Here is a 19992-nt window from a genome sequence, read left to right as displayed (position 1 = left end):
GCGCAGCCAGGGAGGCAGAGAGGAGGGGAGGGCTGGGAGACTGAAGGGGAGGGTGGGCTGTGCAGGGCCGTGCTGTGCTGTGCGCTACGTGCTGAAATGAAACACAATAGGATGTAAACAGGATGCGTAATTATGACACCACTGATCTAGACATCACGGCTGCTGGGTGACATAACATGGACCATGCATGCTCCCACACACAGATACACACACACACACACACACACACACACACACACACACACACACACACACACACACACACACACACACACACACACACACAGATACACACACACACACACATACACACACACACACAAGCACACATCCCCAAGCACAGCAAAGATGGGAACACACACAAAAGAGAGAGAGGTTAAAACCCATGATCCTCCCGTGCCACAGACCATAACTTCTGCCCACATGCTCTCTAACCACTTCCTCCTACGAGATCACCACTATATTACATCTCAATAGGTCCCTCGTCCTGAACTGCCATATAAAAGGAAGTATCATTTTCCTGTGTCGTTAGAGACACTGACGTAATCTGTGTAATAATGTACACGTATGCTTTAGTCATCCTACATTTTGTTGCCAGTGTAGTAAAAAGCATGTACATATTTTATGATTTTCTTTTAAATAACAAAAATAGTCAACAATAAAAAATTCAAAAGTGAAGGTAAAGCAATGCCTTTATTTTATTTTTAAGTGACTACGTTTTTCCGTCCAACTGTGTTGGTGTGTTTAGCAATGCCGTACTCAGATATTGTCTTATTTTTTCCAAATCTAAAATAATCAAAAATGTAAATATTGACATAATTAATAATATGAATAACAATGAATAATGCAATCATTCATACGTGATTTCAACGTCAGACAGAGTCACACAGAACAGTACTGAGATCACCTCTTTACTCTTTGTTTCCTTTCTCTAAATAACATTTCTCGTGTCATTTCTGTAATGAATCGTTTCTGTAACATATCTTTTCTGCAGTGATTTATAACAGGAATGAAATTAAAAAGCAATATAAAACCATGAGAAAATAGCAGCTATAACGAGTGCATTCCTGGGCTTTGATATTTCATTTGTGGCTAGTTGTAGTCCCGGAAACGTGGAGAATGATGGATAGCCAGTCATCCAAATCCTTCAACGCCTCTTAACATGGACGGCTCCTCAGACCCGCTCTGGGAGGGGTACTCCCCTTGTAGTTTTGGGGGCCGTTGGTGACTTGTTTGGGACGGGAAGTGATACAGTATCCATTTCAAAGAGCTGGACATGCCGTTGGTTAGGAGAGGGGTGCGCGGAGAGGGATGAAATATGGCAGGAAGAAGGATGCCACTTTTAATTATCGAATTAGTGCTTAAGAGCGTGCATGAGCCGAGTGGGCTTTGGACCAGGCCCTGATTTGCCTGCTGCTGAGGGCATCAAAATGGCTTCTGTGTGTGTGTGAGACAGACAGAGAGAAAGACAGACAGAGAAAGACAGACAGAGAGAGAGAGAGAGAGAGAGAGAGCGAGCGAGAGAGATAGAGATAGAGAGAGAGAGATACAGAGAGAAAGACAGAGCAGGCATCAAAGGCCATGTTTAGATGTTTGGATGCCTCGGCTCCCCCTTTAAACTCTCAATTTACACACAGACCCCCTGAGGGCTTGAGGCCAGGACCCCCAATAACCCCTCCACCCTCAATTAGAGAGTGTGTGTGTGTGTGTGTGTGTGTGTGTGTGTGTGTGTGTGTGTGTGTGTGTGTGTGTGTGTGTGTGCGTGTGCGTGCGTGCGTGCAAGCGTTTTTATTTGTGTCACATTTTACAGAGCCTTAGGGAGTCTCTCACGAACAATCAAGCAAGCACACACACATAAACCAACGAACACACACACACACACACACACACACACACACACACACACACACACACACACACACACACACACACACACACACACACCTACACACACACACACACACACACACACACACACTCAAACAATGCAAATGCCTCAAATAAACAAGCAAGCTCCATCAGCTGGCTTAGCCATGCAGGGCTGTGTAGAGCTAAGGACGAGCTAGCACCTTACATTGTGTATGAACAGGATAGAGCACCACAGGGACCCCGCTCTGCACAGCACAGCCCCAGCCCCAGCTTAACCACAGAAATAACCACGCAAACAAGACCACAGTACAGCAATAACAAGCCCTCAGCTCGCTGTTATGGCAACCAGAACCCAGGTGAACACTGAGCTGTCTACACGTTGTCACCAGGGGAGGGAAGGAGAGACAAAAGAGAGACACGCCACCGTCTGTTTGTGTGATATCAAACATGTTCGCCACTGACCTCCACCCACTTGCAGAGCCACTAGAAGGGGGTTGACTGGCCTAATTGTCAAGGGAAAGAGACTTCACTCCAAAGCTACAGGAGGAGCTGGGGAGCAGCCCCTCCAAGGCCCTCCTCACCCCACCCAACCCAGCCCAGACCTTCCCAACCCAACCCAACCCAGCCCAGACCTTCCCCACCCCACCCAACCCAGCCCTTCCCCACCCCACCCAACCCAACCCAGCCCAGACCTTCCCCACCCCACCCAACCCAACCCAGCCCAGACCTTCCCAACCCAACCCAACCCAGACCTTCCCCACCCCACCCAACCCAACCCAGCCCAGACCTTCCCAACCCAACCCAGCCCAGACCTTCCCAACCCAACCCAGCCCAGACCTTCCCCACCCCACCCAACCCAACCCAGCCCTTCCCAACCCCAACCAACCCAACCCAGCCCAGACCTTCCCCACCCCACCCAACCCAACCCAGACCTTCCCCACCCCACCCAACCCAACCCAGCCCAGACCTTCCCAACCCAACCCAGCCCAGACCTTCCCAACCCAACCCAACCCAGCCCAGACCTTCCCAACCCCAACCAACCCAACCCAGCCCTTCCCCACCCCACCCAACCCAGCCCTTCCCCACCCCACCCAACCCAACCCAGCCCTTCCCAACCCCACCCAACCCAACCCAGCCCAGACCTTCCCAACCCAACCCAGCCCAGACCTTCCCAACCCAACCCAGCCCAGACCTTCCCCACCCCACCCAACCCAACCCAGCCCAGACCTTCCCCACCCCACCCAACCCAACCCAGCCCAGACCTTCCCCACCCCACCCAACCCAACCCAGCCCAGACCTTCCCAACCCAACCCAGCCCAGACCTTCCCCACCCCACCCAACCCAACCCAGCCCAGAACTTCCCAACCCCAACCAACCCAACCCAGCTCAGACCTTCCCCACCCCAACCAACCCAACCCAGACCTTCCCCACCCCACCCAACCCAACCCAGCCCAGACCTTCCCAACCCAACCCAGCCCAGACCTTCCCCACGCCACCCCACCCAACCCAACCCAGCCCAGACCTTCCCAACCCAACCCAACCCAACCCAGACCTTCCAAACCCAGCCCAGCCCTTCCCAACCCAACCCAGCCCTTCCCAACCCAACCCAACCCAGCTCAGCCCTTCCCAACCCAACCCAGCCCTTCCCAACCCAACCCAACCCAGCCCTTCCCAACCCAACCCAACCCAGCCCAGCCCAGCCCAGCCCTTCCCAACCCAACCCAACCCAGCCCTTCCCAACCCAGCCCAGACCTTCCCAACCAAGCCCAGACCTTCCCAACCCAACCCAGCCCAGACTTTCCCAACCCAACCCAGCCTAGCCCAACCCTTCCCAACCCAACCCAGCCCTTCCCAACCCAACCCAGCCCAACCCTTCCCAACCCAACCCAGCCCTTCCCAACCCAGCCCTTCCCAACCCTTCCCAACCCAACCCAGCCCAACCTAACCCAACCCAGCCCAGCTTTTCCCAACCCAACCCAACCATCCCAGCCCTTCCCAACCCAACCCAGCCCAGCCCTTCCCAACCCAACCCAGCCCAGCCCTTCCCAACCCAACCCAACCCAGCCTAGCCCAACCCAGGCCTTCCCAACCCAACCCAACTCTTCCCAACCCAACCCAGCCCAACCTAACCCAACCCAGCCCAGCTTTTCCCAACCCAACCATCCCAGCCCTTCCCAACCCAACCCAGCCCTTCCCAACCCAACCCAGCCCAGCCCAGCCCAGCCCAGCCCTTCCCAACCCAGCCCAGCCCTTCCCAACCCAGCCCTTCCCAACCCAACCCAGCCCTTCCCAACCCAACCCAAACCAGCCCAACCCAGCCCAGCCCCTCCCAACCCAACCCAACCCAACCCAACCCAACCTAACCTAACCCAACCCAGCCCAGCCCCTCCCAACCCAAACCAGGCCGCCTCTTGACTGGTGCCATCTCCAACGATGTACCACAGCGAAGGGAAGATCCGTAAAAAACCCTTCCTGTTTCCCTTTAACCTAGTACATACGCTATATCTCTCTCGTTCCTCATTCTCGTCTCCGTTTGTGTTCTACGTTCTCCCTCTCCTGTTCTGCTTCTCCCTACTCTCCCAGTCACAGCGCTCGAAACAATAAATAAGGCGAATGCGTGGCTGGCGTGCCTGCGAGCGGAGAGCATGTGATAATCCGCCGGTGCTATCATTGCCTCTGCAGGGGCTTATCTGCATTGAAGAGGAGTACGAGGCAGACAGTCCCTATCGCACCAAGGCATTAATGTACTGCCGCTCCCCTGGCCGTGTCACGATGGAGCGATAAGGCCCTCGATGGCGTCCCGATCCGCACCGATCCACGGCGTACCGCGCCTTTAAGGGCCCTACGGTACAGCCTTAGCTCCCTCTCACACTTGTTTCTTGTCCTCCTTCACTCTTTCATTCACTCTCTCTTTTTTTTTCTGTGTGTACTTTCTCTCTTTTCTGATTGCATTCTTGTGTTTAATCGTGTGGTGGGGGAGAAACTCCCTCCAGTGTCCACAGAATGACAAAAGGTAATTAACAGACGTCAACAAATGTTGTGATACTGACAACTCCAAATCAGGCCTCACACAGACCCAGAGACAGTGATTTCCTCCACTGGGAGAGGAGTCAGTCAGACACACGCTGCAGTGGTGAGGCATCAGTGTTAAATGCACTTCCTCTCTTTGGGAACCCTGGGATTTGTGATGGTCATGTCTTGGAAACCATTGGACAGATGTACTCTCCCACCACTGGCCCGCCACCAGAAGAACTGTGTCCGCCATGTCTGGAATGGCATGATATGTCCCACAATTGATTAGAGTGATTTACTGCCTCCCACACACACATTGACAACACACACACGCACACACACACGCACACACACACACACACACACACACACACACACACACACACACACACACACACACACAAGCACGCACGCATTATCTTTTCACATGTAGACACAAGACGACGTCCCAGTGACACATCTGACATACTGTGACTTTCATATACACCCCTACACATGCCCCCCCCCCCCTCCCCACACACACACAAACTTGTCTTGTTTCCAGAGAACTCCATGACTCTGTGGCTGTATCAGGCCTCAGGAATTCATAAACAGAGTGGGCCTTGTCAGGCCTGAGTGTAACATCCTCTCCTCAGAAACAGGCAGTGTTGATGGCTAGCCGTGTCATAAAGCCGGGCCGGGCTACACACTGATCGCTCATGTGTCTGACCTTTACACGCCACACACTACATACACGACAATATCAATAGACACATGTATCACTGGACTAATAGCAGAACGCAGTGAGAATCACAGGGGCTTGGATACAGACTTTGTGTTTTACTCGGCAGAGATAGGAGTGAAGTACTGTCTTACGGATGGTTTTGTCTGTCTGGATGGCACAAGGACGGGGGCTTTAATAGTAAAGGATATCTCGGGAATTATGTGGCTAATTAGGACTAAAAATATCAAGGCGTCTCACAGAAGTCGTTTTTTTTTGGAGGAAGATCACATTAGCCGGCGAGTCGTAAACGGATAACGACATTTATAGCATGGCACCCAAGGCGTTTCAACGAGCCACAATGCTCTTATTGTTTTGATTCGTTCTTTTTTTAAATTTTTTATCTTACACTCTCGTCTGGGTGGGTGCATTTGACTGGTGGCTAACCAACGGCACCCCTCCACTTTCTCTCCTCAGTTAGGGTGTGGGATGTTGATACAATTACATTATACTTGACTCATTTGGAATACTCTGGCAATTCATACTCACTTCATCAACACATGTGGATGGTGATTTACTTTGACGGTTAACATTAAATGGAGATTCGATTGCCTTTTTTTTTTGTAAGGGATCTAGGTCATGTGATCACATTTCTGCACAGCAATTGGCTCTGCTGAGTATCAAGCGAGCGTTCAAAAGATCTGTTCGACAGTCCAGCTTATTATGGTCAATGAATCAATTCCTTTTCACGATGAACCGTGTTTATTGACCCTCATCGCCCAGTGAGCTAAGGAAACAGGTCTGCTCTTTGGTAAGAAGGCGATGGCAGTTTTCATGTGGCTATTACAGTGTCTTTAAATAGACAGGTCTTGTGTGCTGCTTTCATTTGGACAAATCAAAATGAAGTTGTTTTTCATGTCTGGGTCTGGTGGCACTGTTGAATAGGTAGGAGAGAGAGAGAGAGAGCGAGTGAGACAGCGTGTGGCTTGTAGCCCAGGGCGAGGCTTAGGGCTAAAGTATTTTGGAGACAGGGTAAGCGGTAGGGGTTATGGGACATTGTCATTCCCACGCACTGTTATGACTGGTCCTTCTTTCGCCAGCTGTGTGGAGAGAGCACACCGTTCCACTACAATATGCCTTGGTTATCTTCTAGAACGTTAAAAAAAAAAACGTAAAAAATGATTATGAGAACCTACGGGACGTCAAAACACAAGAGAAACGTACAGATCAAAGAAGGATTAAGGGGGACAGGAGCCCCCACCCTATGAATCACACGGTAAACCTCTCTCTATAGTCACAACACACAGCCCCAGAGGATCATCGGCTATGGGAGTTTACATGTGAACGTTAGGCAACACTGTGGTAGAAATATAACATCAGAGAACATGCCGGTTCAGGGGAATGAGCGGCGTGTTCTCTGGCTCATCTGACGGAACACGGAGGACTAGGAAGCGCTGGGAATAAACAGGGGATGGACAAAGAGGGAGAAAAAGAGGGAGGAGAGAACCCAAAGAACCCTGACCTCAGATCGCCTAAAGCAGGGGTCAACAACTAGATTTAGCTGCGGATGGTCAGGGGTCCGGATCATAATTGCTAATCATTTGTAGACCGCAAATTGACCACAAGAAGCCCAAACAGACTAAAACATAGTCATTTCAAACCTTGTTTACGTTTGTATATAATCACATCTCTCTATTTTGTGTGGAAATACTTTGGAACAGATTTCCAAAATGAAAATCACTTGGAGCTGATTTACTGGTGTTTTCACAGTGTTTTATGTCCCCCTAAAACAATTTTGTTTGTTTGTTTGTGTTTTTGCTCAGGGGCCAAATAAAATCACCTGCGGGCCAAATTCCAGTTGGGGAACCCTGACCTAAAGGCTAAATCCCTGGGCCCCTGAGTCTAGGAGGGCTATGATACCTGGGACGGACAAACAAACACACACAAAAACATGCCAACACATTATGTAAGTAGTTATATAAACATGCATGCTGAACACACGCAATATCATACGTTATGTTTTCCCAACACCTCTCCAAACTCCTGCCTACCGTGAGCCATGTGGATCCAAACAACTCCACAGATGTAGGGACCAAGATCCTGTAAAGGCGGAGGCAGGAAGCCAGCTTCAGAGAGCCCACTACAGGCACCCTCTCCTGGGCCCCAGGGATCACTGCAGGGCCCTATCTCTACTGCACTGGTCTGTCTGTCTGTCTGTGGGTGTGTGTGTGTGTGTATGTGGTTTTTTACAAGTGTTCCCTTTAATCTACCTCTCTTTCTCTCTCTCTCTCTCTCTCGTCCGCTCTGCCAGCCTTTTATTATTTCTCTCCACTTTCTAGCCAATCTTCTTTTAATTAATTAGAACCTGTGCCACTGACTGCGAGAGCTGAGTTTTATCAGCACTCACTCACTCCCTCCTCTCCTTCACTGTGTCGAGAGAGAGAGAAAGCGAGAGAGAGAAAGAGTACCCTCCAGTCTCTTCTCCTTCCTATACTCCCTTCCTTTTCCCTTGCTTCTCGTTTTTTTTTTTATCCAGGCAACCCAGACCAAGTGCTAGCAAGGGTCATATCTTTTTAATTATCTTTCCTGCCTTTGATTAATTATTCCGTCTGACAATAGCGTGTTTCTAATGCTTTTCACCTGCCCGCGCTGATTGACAGCGTCTCTGTCTGATTCAAAGCAAACAGCTGCTGCCATGATTGCCTAGCAACCAGGAGGTGATGGATGAGTCTCAAAGATGGATGGCCACAATAAATCATGTCTCCTGCTATAAAACTGGAAAAAAGAAAGAGAGGAGGGAGGGGGGGACGGGAAGAAAAAGGGCACAAAAACAAAACAACCTTTCTATTTCTCTCTCTCTCTCTCTCTCTCTCTCTCTCTCTCTCTCACACACACATCTAATGTGGAGGGCAGGGTTGAAGCCCTCTCCTCTATCTGACCCTGTCTCGTTCCTTCGCTCCTCTCCACCTCCTGTACAGGAGTCCAGTACTTCACGGCAGGAAGAAGACCAGAGGAAAATAAACAGCCTAGCGGGTGAGTAGGCCTTGTGAAAATGTTGGTGTGTGATGAGGTAATCTCTCAGAAAGAGACCAGCTATCACTGGCTATCTCTCCTGCAGTCTGACTTTGGCATGGGGCGGCGCTTGTTGGCATGGGAAGGGGCTTGTTGATATGCAGGCAGACAGTAAGAAAACCCAGCTGGAACAATAATGGCTGACTACAAAGTTCACTATCATAAAACGAAACAAAATAAATCGAAGATTACTTTTATTGAATCCAACACTAGACAAGATTATAATTCACCCTGAAATGACATTGTGCTTAATAGCTATTACAATAACATTGTACAGTACTTGCAATGTACACACCTAGGTTAATAGGGGAAAAAACATCTGCACAGCAAGCACTTAAATAGTCCAGTCTAAGGAATGAAGAAATGTTGCCATATCAGAAAAATATTCCAAATAAACCATTAAAAGTGCTCAAAATGTAGTCTATCCACATTATTGTGAGTCATGGGGCTGACGAGCACAGTCAGCTGTATTTCTTCCTAATGGGCCACAGCTGTTCAGCCACACAGCCCTGACGATGGTCACCTCATCTCACTAGTCTGGCGACATAAAACCAAAACCAAAAACCTCCTATAAAACAACACAAACACACAGGAAGCTGACTAAAAAGAAAGAAAAGTTGCAAAACAAGGGTTACCCGGGGCGCGGTGCGAGGGCCATGTCCAACATTAGCTGTTTGTTTTTTTCTCTCACCTGACCGCCATTGGTTTTATTTTTACCCTTTCGGCCAAAAGTAGGCAGTGAGGCGCATTAGGAGTGAGCGAGTGCTGCTCCTCTGGTATCTGGTAACAAACAAGGATCTGGCTGACCCATCCATCACTGAGCCCACGTCCTGGGCCTAGAGCTCAGGTTACAGCTTTACACGGCCAGTCTAAATAATATTCAAAATGATGAATGACACAGCCAGCCTCATATCCATCATCAATCTCTTCTTTTTTTTTTTTTTTAAGGAGCATCCATCCTCAGTAACGCTCCTTTGAATCATGGGAAAGCGAGAGAGCTCAGATTCACTGGCCTAACCCCTGAGAGAGCGAGAGAGGACCTCGTGACATGGAGCCGGGGGCCCTGAGTGATACCTGTCAACCCCAGAGCCAGTGGCCCGGGACAAAAACGCACTGGGACATGTGTGGGAGCAGGGACTCAGATAACGGCAAAGACACACACAGATGCACACACTGATAGACACACACACACACACACACACACATACTCAGATACATCATGATAGACTACACATGCAGATTCCATATTCACACACGCCCATATTTACAAGAAACACATGGACAAACACACATACAAACACACGCGTCAACACATGAAATACTAACTTCATTCCAAACAAGTGCACTACCAAACTCAGTGTGTTCTTTTTAAACACATACGGTACATCTACAAACACACACTATCTCCCTCCCACCTCAAGCTCCACACAAAGTCCCCCTCCAATTCTTTCCCATCTCACACATAGGGGTTAGGGAATGTGAGAGGCGAGTCGGAGCATTACTGGATCTATAGCGCCGTTCCCCTTCACTCCCAACCTCTCACTCCACACCCACAGTCCTCCCCACATCCCCTCACCTTCCTCCTCCCCCCCGAAGACCCCGTCCTCAGCCCACTTTTGGCTTTACAGCCCCCCCCCCCCCCCTCCTCCCCCTCAGAGGCGTGGACGTCGAGGCTCCTCTCTAAGGGAGGAAGACAGCCCCTCACACAGGGCTCTGGCAAGGGCCCGTTTGATAAATGACACACGTCATTCTGTCAGGAGAGAAGGGTGGGTCCATGATGTATCACCATGCCGACGAGAGGAGGAAATCGACTGTTTGGCATGGAGCAGCTACTCTCCCTCCACCACAGCTCTGTTTCAGACCTCCTAAAAGACCCGGGCCGGCTAGCCTCGTGTGTGTGTGTGTGTGTGTGTGTGTGTGTGTGTGTGTGTGTGTGTGTGTGTGTGTGTGTGTGTGTGTGTGTGTGTGTGTGTGTGTGTGTGTGTGTGTGTGTGTGTGTGTGTGTGTGTGGGGAGAATGGATGTGTGTGTACGGACAGAGAACAGGCTGCCCTTCTTTTCCCTTGACTCCCCCCCCCCGAACTCTCCCTTTCTCTGTCTCTCTTTCTTTCTTTCGCTCTCTCTGTCTGTTCTTTTCCTCTTCCCTTCTCCCCGTGTTCCTCCCCACCAGAGTTACAAACAGGAAGAGTGTCGGGATGGAAGGAATAAAAAAAAATGAAAATAAAGAAGACTAGAAAAAAAGCTAGCTCAGTAGCAAGAGGGCAGTTATATCAATCAAAGTCAACTTCGGCAACAACACTACCACCATTTCAAATAAAATAGCTATCTCAGACAAACGACCATAACATGGGGATGGAAACCCGATCGGCCAAACGGTTCTTCTCATAAGAGGAGAGGATCTACTTTTTTCTCTCTGTGTTTTCTGTGGGTTTTTTTTTTTTCTACTCCTCTATCTCATGCTCACTTCTTTTCTTTTTCGACACACAAGCGAGGGCCCTGACATCTGCAGAGTGCATTTAAAGAAAAAAAATGTGTGTCGGAGGAGTGTGACGGCCCCCTCCTCGTACACCCCCCCTTGCTCGGTTTCATTAGCTCACTGGCAGGGTGGCACTTCTCAAGCTCATTACAGAGGAAGGATTTATGGAGCAGAACCCAATGGCGAAGAAAAGGCATCTGTCAATAATTGCAGGGAGCAGCACTCACATCTCGAGAAGCTTTGAAATCTCATTAGGTATGCAGTTATCAGGCATAAAGATCAAAAACATTACTCAACTCCGACAGAATCCTACCAAGAAACATTAATTAGCAACAGGCCTGCAGTATAAAATAAAACAGACTTCCTCTCTCTCTCTCTCTCTCTCTCTCTCTCTCTCCATCTCTCTCTCTCTCTCTCTCTCTCTCTCTCTCTCTCTCTCTCTCTCTCTCTCTCTTCTCGCACCTGCCCGCCTTTGCCAAGGAGAGAAAAACCCGACCCCCTTCCTGTTACATAAATACAAACACACACATAGGTGTATAAGCAGAAACACACACAAACACTAAACATGTGTAAACACGCAGATCACCACCCCCACCTCAGACCACATCCCCCCTGCCATTCCTGACCCCCCCCCCCCATTACAAAAAAAGAAACGGGGGATAATTCCCAGCATCTGAGACTGATCAGAACATGAAACAGGGGGAGGGAGTGAGGGAGGGAGGGAGGGAGTGAAGGAAAGGCGAGGCGTTTGAGGCCATCTCTTGGCTTCGGTGAGGAGAGAAGAGGAAGAGGCTGTCATGCCTGAGAAGGATGTCAGCCCTTGCTGGCCCTGATTACATGGGCCTCTACGGCTCCCCTGCCTTTCATCACCGCCACCATCAAAAACAGCCTCCGTGTCACCCGTACGCATGACTGATGGCTGCCAGTCTCGCCTGGCCCCTGTCAGAGCCCAACGGGGGGGACTCCCCCGCCCTGTTCCCCAGCCACTCTGGCAGACATAAAGGCAACCAACGCTCCTCCACCCCCGCATCCATTGGCTGGCCCACCCCAACTGAGGGAAAGAAGAAACCCAAACCTGGAGTCTGGCCCAAACGACACTCAGAACCAACCCCCTCCTCATCGCTCCATCTCGTCCTCCCCGGCCCCCTACCTCTCCTCTCTGTGCACCCCCCGTCCCTCCTTGACATGACAACAACACAAGCAGGGATTACTCCACACGGCCATATTTCACTGCACAGGGCTGCTGGGAGATTTAATCCCCCGTGTAGCTGCCAGACTCCTGAAGACTGGCCCGACACTCACATCACACAAAGAGCCATAGTATCGCTGAGAGGAGAGGAAGGTAGGGTGGGGGGAGAGAGGAGAGGACAACCCAGACATACAGAGAGAATTTCAGCCAGATAATACCCTAGCCTGCCTTGGGAAAGTGCAGCCAGGCAAATTTGGGGGAAGTGTTTTATACTGTACTGAGGAGGAGCATAACATATTTCTGTCTCTCCGCAGAGGAAGTGCAAAAGATCCCACAAACTCTCTCAATTTCCTGTTTCCTCAAAAATGTGCCTAGAAGAGAAGCCGATTCCCATGGTGCTCTGGTGCAGGCCCGATAGTGAACCGGGCTTCACAGGGTGAGTTTGTGGAGTGTGCTCAGAGCAGAGCAGTGGCTGAGGCCCTGCCCAATCACTCCACTGGAATAATGACAATATCTCTTGCACGTTGAAATAGCAGCGCTCAGACGCTGACATCATTCCCTAATCATTGGGGAAAGCGAGAAACTGATAATCATTGATTAATCAAATATGAACACCCGCACCAGAGAGAGAGGGAGAGAGGGAGGGAGAGAGGGAGAGAGGGAGGGAGAGAGGGAGAGAGAGAGAGAAGGAGGAGCTAAGTAGCCACTAATCTCCTGAACAAACTTCCTTTAACCAGTGGCTGGATATTCTCATTAATTCAGAAAGCACCCTGTTCGCCATTCGACAAACTGTTGCATTTTATGGTTAGGTAGACGTTGATATCTGTCCAGTCTTCTAATCGTACAAGGTTGACTAATCGCTTGCACTGGTGCACAATTTGCTGAGGTGTTCATTTCAGCAGGGAATAAAACATAAAAGGTAGAGCAAAAAGGTACATAAATAAATACTGCTATGTGTCTATTTTGTGAGTAGTATTGTTTGGATCAAGAGCCAGACACAGTCAAACACCATTTTTTTAGATCTTGATAGCTTGTGTGTAAATGTAACCGTTTTGTGTGTGTGCTCTACGTGCGTACCTTTGTGTACAATAACTGTATGTGTTGCATCCCTGCTCTCTCACTAACCCTGCTGCAGTCGCAATTCATCGCTCTCTCCTCACAGAACAATCTTTGGAGAGAGGAGCAGGGAGGAGAGGGGATATGGGAAAAAATGAGGGAAAGATGCAGCCTTGTGAGCCAATTTAAGAAATAACTGCTGATGCATCAGTTATTGACTGTTTCAGCGCCCGCGATAACGCTCAAGGCGAAACGGTGGGCAAAATGACAGCGTCAACCGCCTGCAATAAACTGCAGCCCGCGAGACCAAGGGAGCTCTAATTGACAGCTGTCAAGCTAATGGGAGCCATGACGGAAGATTCTGGGGGGAAAAAAAATCTGTTTATCAACCATCAACCCGTACATCCTCGAGCAGGGAACTTTCCCTCCCTCCCTCGCGCTTTCTTTCTCCCTCTTTCTCTGTGCCGACGTTATTCAGCCTTTTTCCCCCTCGCCCCTTCTCCCTTTATTTCTCTGTCTCCGCCCACTCTGCTCTTAACCCTGTTCATTGTCGCTCACTTGCGGTTGTGAAAAAGGCAGAGGACGGCCATAACTAATCATAGTGTCAGTTGGCAGCCTGGGAGAGCCTCACTTTAGGGAGAGCAATGCAATGCGAGGCTGAGGAAAGGCCCGTAATCCTGAGAAGAAGGCCCAGGAGTAGACACCTCACTCCGGAGGGGGCAGCAGGGACTGGGCTTCAGGGGGACTACTGATCATGAGGCCCGGGACACACAGACAAAGACTCATGTGGACAGACAGATAGGCCTGGACCTCTTTCGACTCCCACTCGTTGATTCTCCACATTTGGCGGCGTGATCTATCGTCATGCTCTTTCTACTTCACTGTATTTTGGATTATCCTACGCTGTTCGACGGGCGCTATGTTGAGTTTTTTGTTGTTGCGTGCAGCTTCAGACGTACACAGCCATGTTGCCACTCACCAGGTCCGTCATGCGCCCTAAAAATCAGAGGTTACACAAAGCACGTGAGGGGATGGTCTAGAGCGGGGGCTAGGCCCCCCCCCGCCCGTAAGTAGTAGCCTATCTCCTGTTTCTGTAGCGTGAGGCAGCTCGAATCTCCTTAATGCTGAGTGCCAAAGCAGAAACACATCAGGTCCCACAGTCTTTGGTATGACTTGGCCGGGGAACGAACTCACAACCTTCCAACGTCAGGGCGGACACTCTAACCACAAGGACACTGAGTTGGTGCATATGAAAATTAGAGAATTTTGGCATTTTTCCAAACACCCGAAACAGCCTTTTTTCCTGCACTCTAGAGCCGTAATCATTATGCTTATTTCTATGTAAAGAAAGAAAGATGTGTATTTGTCTGCGTATCCAAGCACACGCTGTCTGTATACTTCTGACTGGTGGTTATTCTTTTACAGACATCTCTGCATCTGTGCTGAAATCTGGGTAAAAGATTGGAAGGAAAGTGAGTCGTATTCAGTACATTTAGTTATTGCTTGCTTTTCTAAAGCCTACAGTCTTTTCCAGCAGGCATTCCAGCTTAGATAGTTAGAGAAGCTAGCTACACTAACTTGATTGATAGCCTGAAATGGCTTCTTGGTAGCTGGTTATGAGGTTGGGAGATTGGGAACCTAGCTGGGCTAGCTAAAGCCAGCTTCATAAAATTGCTAAGTGGCTAGCAGTATTACAGAGAAAAAAACTAACCAATTTTATTATTATTATTATTATTATTTTATTTTTTACAGGAAAAATATGGGGGAGCACGTGTCCCAACCTTATAAAAAACATGAATAAATACAAATAAATAATATCGGATTTAGCCTCAGTGTTTCTAAGTAAATCATAATATTCATATTCAAAAATAACATCTCACTGTGATAACGAAGTTCATGAACTTTGCAATCGTCAAACTCAACACAACCTAATGGACGTAGTACACCTACTCATTAATAATAAATCCACTTGATTTTAAATATCATTTCAACATAATTCTTTATAATTACATTTCTCATTAACTGAGGGTGGGGGTGGACTTTTGAAGGTGATGTTTATGAAATCATTTTCTTTCCGTCTTAATAATTAATAGAATTATCATGACCAGCTTTTAAACTAGGATAATTAGCCTAATTAAGATGGCATGTTTCATTAAATTTCATTCGCTGAGACTGTGAAGGGGTAATGCTTCGTACGAGCAAGGCACCAACAAGCCGCTGCGACCGACCCTTGAACGACAGCGAATCAACCAACTACACCAGCGACAGAGTAAATGCAGTAACATTACACTATTACACAAACCCTCTGTTTTGTTTTTAGCAAGGAGCAGAGACAAAGTATTATTACAAGAACATGCAAGCGGTGTGTGTCTGTGTGTGTGTGTGTGTGTGTGTGTGTGTGTGTGTGTGTGTGTGTGTGGTGTGTGTGTGTGTGTGTGTGTGTGTGTGTGTGTGTGTGTGTGTGTGTGTGTGTGTGTGTGTGTGTGTGTGTGTGTGTGTGTGTGCGTGTGTGTGCGTGTGTGTGCGTCTGTGTGTGTGCATGTGTGTGCGCGTGTGTGTGTGTGTGTGCGCGTGTGTGTGCGTCTGTGTGTGTGTAGTAACCTATGTGTCTACGGGCCACTGTATGTCGACGTGTATCCAGCACGAGTGCAACGTTAACACAAATCAAGCATGATTAATCTCTCTCGCTCATCCACAATCAATCAAACACGCACAAAAATCACAGAAATCAGCTGCTTTTCCTCACCGCACTCTATCTCCCATCAAGCAGAACTAGATCTGTCATGATCTTAATATTTTGTATAAATCATGTTTAGACCCTTTGAACACAATGCTGATAATAGGCATTTGGAAAATCAACTAACGTGGAAAAGCATCTATACCTTTGACTACGTCATGATCTAAGGGATGATGAGCAACGTCAACAATAACAGCGTCGACTGATTTCACAAGGCTTCTTCAAATACATGTCTCCCAGACAGCGGCCCCGGCGCCCTAAAGCAATACTATTCTCTATGACAGTGTAGCAAAACAGCTACAACATCAGTACAATGTTTTCCCGGGTGTTTCGGGCAAGAGGCACTACAGTACTACTCAGTAAGAGTAACATGGCATAACACAACTAGTGAAGGAGAGAAAAAAAAAGTCCTACGTTTGATGTTCCCTCTTTCCTCCCCAAAACTATGATATGTTTGGTCTTGCGAGGCTTTGAAGCAGACAAAAAACAAACAAAAAAACGGTGTTCACAGCATTGTCCACTCCTAAATGGAGGAAGGTATTGTGGCTAGACAGAGAGAGTGGTGTGTGTGTGTGTGCGTGTGTGTGTGTGTTGCTGCTATAGGCCCCTCTTTCCCAGACAGACTTTTCGAGAGGCTAGTTTTTGGTGGTGTTATAGGGCTCCTGACCATTAAAAAGCAGCCTAATTCCAGCCAACGTGATTACCCAGGTACCCTAGCCCATTTGTCACCTGCAGCAGAAAATTGAGTTAGTGCAACGACTAAAGGCATGGAGGACTGTGTAATATCAACTTGATTACATCAAACTAGCTGCAAACCTAATTGGGCTGGATGACAGTGTGCAGAGCTTGTCATCTCCAATCATTAGGGCTGTCAGGAATCCATCAGCTTTACAGCTAATTAGGTGAACACTAATGAAGCTGGCAAAACAACTTTTCTTTTTATACGGCTGAGCAGCCCTTCCAGACTGGGGGGCTGAAAAAGGGAAAAGAGCGAGAGGAGAGAAAGAGAGAGGGAAGCAAAGAGAAGGAGAGAGGGAGAGAGAGATTTTCTCATGAAACGCTCAAGGTTGCTGGGGACTGGATTTCCCAAAGTTCCTAATCAAGGCCCATCATCTGCCATCTTTTGCTCTTTCCATCACTATAGCGCAATCAATTTGTCACCACTCTTTGTGTGCCACGGAGCAGTCGTCAACCTTATAACTTGCAGCTGTGAGGGCTGCTGGGAAAGAAGGAGGGGCGAAGGGTGGGAGGGGGTATACAGACCCTGTAAAAAATTACAGGAAGTTGCCTCGTCCAAAAAAATAATAACATCCCCCTTACTGCTCTTGTGTCTGTCCTCATCCGCTCATCAAAGGAATAAATGCCTTATTTTTCTCTCTCTCTCACTCTCTCGTCTGGGATAAGAAGGCTTTCAGTCATCTCTCAGCCCCCCTCGGCCCCCACCCCCAGCGTGTCCATTAGGCAAAAGCGTTTTGATAAAGTAAAGCCCAGGCCCAACGTATGGAGAAACAAAATGAGAGCAGTCACTCTGCCAACTTCTGATTGACCATTAGAGCCATTGATGAATGTGGCTGTCAGAAGGGAGACAATTAAATCAAATATGAAACAAAGTCGCTTTGACGGGTCGTTCTGATGGAGCAAACCATTCCTCCGTCTCCCGATTAGGCCTAATAGTTACATTTTTCATAGAAGCACTGTGTGTGCGTGCAAGATAAAATTGTTTGTGTCTGTATGTGAGTGTGCGTGTGTGTGTGTGTGTGTGTGCGTGCGTGCGTGCGTGTGTGTGTAGTAAAATGAGCGAGTGTTTCGATTACTATAATAATTGCATAATATTGAATTTTGATAGTATATTTTAAGGGGAATTTACTTTGGTGCTTGTTATAGTTTTGTTATAGGCTAAAAGTTGCAGTAGTAGAGATGAATTTTCATGTAGGCTATGTTGCAGAAAACTTAACTACACTTTAAAGCATATAGGTAAACGCAGCCTATATTGTGATGAAAAAGAAGCACATGTCTCAGAAATAAGAATAATACTTATTGAATCTTAAAACAGGTAGCCTGTATACTTCAACACACTGGTGCTTCAAACAATACTTTCAAAAGCGGACATAAAACCCAGAAGTTCCAGTCATATAGCAACAGTATGAGAACAGAAGTCTGATTCAAATAATATATATTTTTTTTTACAACAGAATGGTAGCTAAGTAACTACCATGTTGTAGCATAGCCTAACTATTTATATAGAGTAGAATATATGACGTGTTCCATGACCTAAGAAAGATTTAATTAAAGCCTATTTTGAACAGTCAGTGTGGTTTATTCTCTATGTTTAAGAGAGAGAAAATTAAATGAAATGTGCCCTTTGGCTGTGACAACGTGAAAAGTACAAAAGAAACAATTAAAGATGTTTTAAATGGCTAGTTGTCATACCAGACATGACGTCACGTGAACCGGCGTTGCAATGGGGAGTGATTTATTTGTGTTTATCCGGAAAGAATAGATCAAAGACAAGCCAAATGACGGGCAATCAATCAGCCGTCAAATCAAAGATGGCAATTGTCCATTAAAGCCTCTTCCAGTCCACGTCTCCCCTAGGGTCGGCTGCGAAATAATCTTTAAGTATTTCCCAGAAAGGAGAAATCAGCCAGGGGGAAACTAGGCGAAAGTTGACATTTTGTGATCAAATGTTTTAGCATGCACAAAGCCCCAAACGAGCATCAAAGGAAATCATGACAGTCAGCTGACACGAGCCCCCTTTTCCTTGCGCTTCTTTATAGATCTCTAATTCAAGGAGTCAATATCTGCACCCTACGGTGGGAGGAAGGGAGAGTAGGCTAAAATAGGGTAAAAGGGAGAGACCTATCAAAGCCGAAGTTGTCTTTGACCAGTCGGATAGAGCTACGGCCTGGGAAACCTTTTATGTCTTCCGAGAACTGTTGTTAGCAGATCGTTCATCGAATGGAATCTTTGTTGCCCCAGAAGTTGGAGAAAAAAAATATACTGAGAACACAATGTTGCCAATAACTTGGCTGTGTAGCCTAATGGGCTATGTAAGTATGCTGATAATGCAATTGACTATTAAAATAGTACGTGGCTAGTATCAAACGTGGTCTACGTGGTTGTAAAAAAAAAAGCACATCCCCTTCAAAGGGAAAGTACAAAAAAAACGAATAGCTAGTAGCCTAACCATCCCTCTTTGAGTGAATGGGTATTTGCCATTTCCTCCCACTGTAGCCTACGCTACAATGTAGCTACACGCACATGATTCAGTACTATACATGGTAGGACCAGTGAAGTCAATGGAAATACCGCAGCAGTCGTAGTAAAAACAGAGGCGATAACATGCATATCATAGAATCGTACCTGCTGCACGCCGGGGCGCTTGCTGTTTCCTCCGCGGCATGCTTATTTCGGGGTTCTGAAGAGTTCTTCTCTAGCCCCAGAGATCCCTAGCTGGTCCGCTCTTCTTTGATAGAGGCGCTTCCTTACACGGTACCCGGGGCGCTTTCAGAAGGCTGACATAGATCGGCAGTTTTCAAACAAAAATGCAGACATTGAAGAAAGGGTAGATCTGAAGATGAAGAAGAACAAGCGGTTTTTTTCTTTTCCCTGTTCGACTTGGATATCACAGTGTGTGGAGACCGGGAGTACAGTGGTGGGGGGAAAAAAAATCTTCAGCCTCAATGTGATTCTCACTCCGCGTTGGAGGCTGCAACAGGCAAGCTTAAAGGAAAACGAAATGAACGCGTCACTCAAAGTCTGCAAACAGGGGCAAACATCAAGCGCTGTCACATTTATTGTGCCTAGCACCTCCAATGGCTAGCTAGCTCTTGTCATATAAGCATCACATGTCTGCTGTCCCTCACCGCAGCCCCATAACGG

At 47.9% G+C, this 19992-nt stretch overlaps 1 protein-coding gene across 1 annotated transcript in view; it reads right to left on the bottom strand.

Annotated features, from left to right (window-relative positions):
* The window catches only part of tshz3b (teashirt zinc finger homeobox 3b), a 36937-nt gene that overhangs the window by 15584 nt on the left and 1361 nt on the right, over positions 1–19992 (bottom strand). Inside the window, exon 2 of the mRNA XM_014175571.3 lies at positions 19474–19833. Coding sequence (XP_014031046.1) covers positions 19474–19513 — 40 coding nt within the window. The 5' untranslated portion in view covers positions 19514–19833. The remainder of the gene's footprint in view (positions 1–19473; positions 19834–19992) is intronic.

Source organism: Salmo salar, chromosome 26 (genome assembly GCF_965601325.2).
Source record: "Salmo salar chromosome 26, fSalSal1, whole genome shotgun sequence".
Lineage (NCBI taxonomy): Eukaryota > Metazoa > Chordata > Actinopteri > Salmoniformes > Salmonidae > Salmo > Salmo salar.
The sequence above is the reverse complement of the archived record's forward strand: the minus strand, read 5'-3'. Positions and strand labels throughout refer to the sequence as shown.